At 37.1% G+C, this 6,000-nt stretch overlaps 1 protein-coding gene across 1 annotated transcript in view; it reads left to right on the forward strand.

Annotated features, from left to right (window-relative positions):
• Nucleotides 1–3,847, forward strand: part of RAB10 (RAB10, member RAS oncogene family) — an 85,685-nt gene extending 81,838 nt beyond the window's left edge. Inside the window, exon 6 of the mRNA XM_012788154.3 lies at nt 1,367–3,847. Within this exon, the coding sequence (XP_012643608.1) occupies nt 1,367–1,450 (84 nt within the window). The 3' untranslated portion in view covers nt 1,451–3,847. The remainder of the gene's footprint in view (nt 1–1,366) is intronic.
• Nucleotides 3,848–6,000: the final 2,153 nt, after the last annotated feature.

Below are 6,000 nucleotides of genomic sequence, written 5' to 3' on the forward strand. Positions count from 1 at the left end.
CAAGACCTTAAGTTTATATTGTTTCCATGAGAGAGTAAGTTCTCAGGTACATCCTAGCTTTTAAAATTCCATTCATGATGAACTCCTGTTAATACAACAGAGTGAATAAATCTCACAGACTGATACTGAATAAAGAAGTCAGATGCTAAAGAATACATGTATATGAAGGTTAAGAATAGAAAAAAAAAAAAACTCTGATGATAGAAAGGAGAATATAGGTTAACTTTAAGAGAGTAGTCCTGACTAGAAAGGGGCATGAGGAAGCCTTCTTGAGGGTATTGTGTTTTGTATCTTGATCTGGTGGTTTCACAGTATATACTAAAAAATACATCAAGCTGTACACTTAAGATTGTGTACTTTTCTGTATGTAACTTGCCACTTTAAAAACCTTTTTCATATATAAAGTATGGATCTAGCTGTTTACAATAATGTATTCTTCTGATTTTAATAGTAATATTCAATGTTGGGAAAATACAGGATTATATTATACAAAGTAGAAAATGAAGTCACCCATAAACCTGTCACTTAATGGTTGCTACTGTAATTTAACATTTTGTTGTATATTCTTTGGGTTTTTTTTCTGTGTCCATTTTCAACATAAATTATATAACTTTGCATTTTACTCCATTCTTTTTTGCTTAATCATAGTTGAGATTGCCTTTTTAAAACCATGGTACGATTAGGCCAGGTGCAATGGCTCACACCTATAATCTGAGCACTTTAGGAGGCCAAGGTAGTAGGATTGCTTGAGGCCAGGAGTTCAAGACCAGCCTGAGCAAGAGTGAGACACTGTCTCTGCCGAAAATTGAAAAACTAGCCAGGCATGGTGGCACATGCTGTAGTCCCATCTACTCTGGAGCCTGAGACAGAAGGATCTCTTGAGCCCAGAAGTTTGAGGTTGCATACAGTGAGCTATGATGACACCGCTGTACTCTAGCCCAGGTGACAGAGCAAGACCCTGTCTCAGAAAAAACGAAAACAGAAAACTATGGTACAATTTTAAAACCTCTTCGGGTCTCATTGGTTTTATGTAATTTGCTTGGTAATGCCTTGTGCTAAACAGACTCAGAGGTCAGAGCTAGGATATAACAAAACCTATTCAAAAGAGGACAGAGAAGATTGCAGAAGCTTTACAAAGGGATGCCAGAAAATGTCTACAACACTTCACAGCTAGGAGGAAGCAAGCAAAATAAAGATCAAAAACAGAGCTTCTAAATCTTTACTTTGCATATGGAGAAAACTATCTCATGTGACTGTAATTGCATTTTGTTGCATAAATTGACATTTATGAGAATATTTCTGTTGAATCTTGATTTTTCCATGGCAATGTTTTTCATGGGTTACTTTCCTTATGTGTTTGTTCCAGACCCCTGTAAAAGAGCCCAACAGTGAAAATGTAGATATCAGCAGTGGAGGAGGCGTGACAGGCTGGAAGAGCAAATGTTGCTGAGCGTTCTCCTGTTCCATCAGTTGCCATCCACCACCCCGTTTTCTCTTCTTGCTGCAAAATAAACCACTCTGTCCATTTTTAACTCTAAACAGATATTTTTGTTCCTCATCTTAACTATCCAGTCCACCTATTTTATTTGTTCTTTCATCTGTGACTGCTTGCTGACTTTATCATAATTTTCTTCAAACAAAAAAATGTATAGAAAAATCATGTCTGTGACTTCATTTCTAAATGTACTTGCTCAGCTCACCACTGCATTTCAGTTGTATTATAGTCCAGTTCTTCTTATCAACATTAAAACCTATAGCAATCATTTCAAATCTATTCTGCAAATTGTATAAGAATAAAAGTTAGAATTAACAATTTTATTTTGTACAACAGTGGAATTTTCTGTCATGGATAATGTGCTTGAGTCCCTATAATCTGTAGATATGTGATAGCAAAAGAAAAGCCAGGAAAACACTCATTTTCGCCTTGAATATGTAAATGGATTAATTTTGTCCTGTGCCTTATGTGGAAAGGAACTTCTTTGGTTTTCCTTTTTTGTTTTGGTGGAAGCATGTGCAGGAGACATATCATCCAAACATACACCATTAAAATGTTTGTGGTTTGCTTGGCTGTAATTTTCAAAGTAGTTAACTGAGGACAAAGGGCAATGCAGAAATGATAGCTTTGGTTTGCTGAGTCTCATTTCAAGTGGCCTTGATATTTAAAACTATTCCTGCCACCATTTCTTCTCCTTGGCCACGTTTTCCTCGCTCCTCCTCTTCCTGCATGCTGCTTTATTTGCTTCTCCCTCCCGCACCACCTCATGGTATGAGTTATTTAAGAATGAAAGGGGCAAACTAGTAGGTTTGTCAAGTTTAATATAAAGCACTGATTTAACTTGCTAAGTAAACTGAAAGATAAGTTCTAACTGCCTATTATCCAATGTCAGTTAATTGGTGTCTTCCCCTCATTTGCTCTCTCCCTAAAACCTGTGTTCCTGATTCCTTCATTCACCGTTTTACTTGTATGTTCCTCTTCTCTCTTTGTTCCCTTCCTGTCTACCCATTGAGTTTATGAAATGGAAGAGTTAACTTGCATGCACTAGTGTTTGGAGGGTGTTGTGGTTTGTCTTTCTAATTAGGTGTATAGCCTATTCACTTTCCTAGAATAAATTTCTTAACCTAAATTTGAGTAGTCTCCATTTTGGCAACTCCTCTAGCAGTTGGGTAGCCCAGTAAAGGTTGTTTTAAAAAAAAAAATTGGGAAAGAGGAGTAAATTTTATTAACATGTTTGCCAAATGTATTGATATTTGGCCTCTGAAGAACACTTTTTCAGTGTTAAGTTGTCTTTACCTTAAGATTTAGAAGTACTTTAGACTGTTATTAATTTTAAGTCCTATCTTCACATCCTTTTGGAAAACATGTATTACCATGGATTTGGAAAAAGGATGACAACAGGCGTTTCATATAAAGATAAGATCTCTAGCATTCTCTAACCCTGTCCTTTTTTCACTTTATTTTTCTAGTTTTGCTTCATTGCTTATCATTAGGATAGGGTAAGTTAAATTTGCTATGCTGCTAGCATCCTAAGATGATACCTTTGTTGAAATAATTGTGAATAGCATGATTCATTTCTAGCAGAGGCTGAGTTTAGGACAGCAGCTTCCATTGAAAAGTCTCTCTGTGTTGTGAATAGCATTTTAATGACCTCTTGGCTCACATAAACAACATAGGGACGTATCTGCTCTGAAAACCCATGAGTTTCAGATAGTGCCCTAAAAACAATTTTATATGCCTCACTGGTTGTTGTTAGGTTTTCCCTCACTTGACTTTATCATTGTTTACTACTAGTAAAAAGCAGCATTGCCAAATAATCCCTAATTTTCCAGTAAAATAAAATAATGAGATGATGTTAAGCTTTTCAAAAAGTTTTAGATTAAACCTACTGTTGTTAGATTAACCTTTAATGTATTTGTTGCTTCCCTTTATCTGGAATGTGGCATTAGCTTTTTTATTTTTAACCCTCTTTAATTATTATTCAATTTAATGACTTAAGGTTTGAGAGCTAAACACTGGGATTTTTGGGTAACAGACTGACAGTTTTGTTTGCATAAATTATAATCGGCATTGTACATAGAAAGGACATGGCTACCTTTTGTTAAATCTGCACTTTCTAAATATCAAAAAAAAAAGGGAAATGGAGTATAAATCAATTTTTGTATAATCTGTTTGAAACATGAGTTTTATTTGCTTAATATTAGGGCTTTGCCCCTTTTCTGTAAGTCTCTGGGGATCCTGTGTAGAAGCTGTTCTCATTAAACACCAAACAGTTAAGTCCATTCTCTGGTACTAGCTACAAATTCGGTTTCATATTCTACTTAACAATTTAAATAAACTGAAATATTTCTAGATGGTCTACTTCTGTTCATATAAAAAAAAAAACCTGATTTCCAACTGTGTGGTTTGGTTTTCATTTATTTATGTAGTTGGAGGGTTACTTCTGAAAACAATGCAAAATAGCAAACTAAATATTAAAGTGTAGCAGAAATAGAAGGGAAATAACTTTCTCAACAATGAAAAACTGGGAAGGCAATTTCAAGAACTATGTTTGGTAAGAAACTACATAAAAAATAGAATTCTCTCTAGGACACTAAAGCAGAATCATCCTGGTGCCAAAATAGGAGATGCCATGATATTAGTCACCCTAAGCTAACACTAGTTGTATGTGCCAAAGGCCAACTACAACCAAAGTCGGCTGATTTCCCCAGGGAGACCAAGTTAGGCTCCCCATACTGGAGGACAAAACCTTATTTCAGCAGTGGCTGTTTTCTTATTGAATAAAGGTATAGTATTTCCTGCTTTTGTGAACCATAGCATAGCGACAGCTTTGGCCTTATGTATAGGTGAAAGAAATGTTTGATCCTATATTAAGGCCTTATTAGTCAATAATAAATACTTGTTGGCAAGCTTATCTCTGCTGGGAGGATGCTATGTAGAGGTTTTCTCATACGTACAGCCTTTAAGACTCACTGGAGTGCTTTCAATGCTGTTCCATTCCCTCCCTGCCCCATTATACTTCTGTGTGTCTAGGGTGGGGCCTACAATTCTAATTCTCCCTTGGAGATAGGGATATAGGATATGGTCTCTGCCCTTAAATGTATGGTCTAGTTTAGAAGGCAAAAATTTTCAACTAAGGATATAGAGAGCCAGATAGTTGTGATTCACATTTTAAGTGCTAAGAGCAAGTTCAGTTGGTAAGATTAGTTGGAATGGCTTTTTGAGGGAGGAGGGACATGAATTGATTCTTGGATGTGTAGATTTCATTAGCTAGGGCAGAGGGGAAGGTCCTTGGAAGATGGCTTTATGAGAAGTCAGTAGTGAGTCATGGTAAGCTCTTGCTGATGGCGAGAGCAGTGTATTTTAGGAAAATAAGTCTAGATGAGTTGGAAGAGAAGGAACGAGGGTTCTGCAGGTCACTTGGGAAGTTGTATTAACCAAGGTTTCAATAGAACCTGGCTGAAATGACAGCAGAGGGAAATGCAGGGTGAAAGGGAATGTGTGAGCAGAAAGTATTTCTTGTGAGCCTGCTGGGTGTGGTGGTGCTATTCTGTGTCTTCCATGTCCTGACGAAGTAGTGCCCATCTTACAAATTGAGAAACTGTCTCAAATTAAGTAATTTAAGGTTGCACAACCAGTTGGTGCTGGAGTTAGGTTTTGAAACCAAGCCTGGCACCAATTTTCATATTTTCACTTGCTGGAACAGAGTTGCTCAGGAGGAGGCCCTGAGGTTTGGTCATAATAATTGTCATGGGGTAATAAACAGGTGCCAGAGCCAACAGAAAACTAGAATGCTAGAGTGTAGTCTTATGTAGTTAATGTAACCATTTAGCCTGACCTTGGTACCTCCTAACAAGCAGTAATAGTTTGAAAAGTACTTACTTTGGTTTATCACTTTTTGTTTTAAATCTGTATTACCCTCACCACTAATTTTATTGTTTCATCCTAGTCTAAACCATCTTTTGGCTGAAAGTAAGTCAGTGGCTTTATACAAATCTCTTAATTGGCTTTCTGAGACTCTACTAATGGGTATAACAGTAGTAGTGGTAAAATAACTCAAAATAGAGTCAAGGAGAAAGAAGGCAGTTGGATACAGTTTATGCCAGCTTCCTAGGTGGGTTTGAGATAGTTTATAATAAATGACTAGTACAGTACAACTTGAAATAAGATCAGGAGCCATGCAGGGTGCAAATGAAAGAGTGCTTTGCTGGTACGATAAGTTTAGGTCTGAGATTGCCACCACCAAGATAAAAAGGGAGGCAGTGTATTCCTGTTACATCTACTTAAACAGCATAACAGTTGGCAAGCAGAGAAAATCTCTAGCATGAAAGTCAGGAATTTTTACCATTAATGGTAATTGAAGCTGAGTGCGGTGACACATGCCTAAAGTCCCAGGTACTCAGGAGGCTGAGGCAGGAGGATCGCCCGAGCTCAGGAGTTGGAGCCCAGCCTGAGCAACATAGCCAGACTCGTCTCTTTTATTATTTTTTTTTCCTGAGACAAGG

The sequence above is a fragment of the Microcebus murinus genome, chromosome 3, assembly GCF_040939455.1.
Source record: "Microcebus murinus isolate Inina chromosome 3, M.murinus_Inina_mat1.0, whole genome shotgun sequence".
NCBI lineage: Eukaryota > Metazoa > Chordata > Mammalia > Primates > Cheirogaleidae > Microcebus > Microcebus murinus.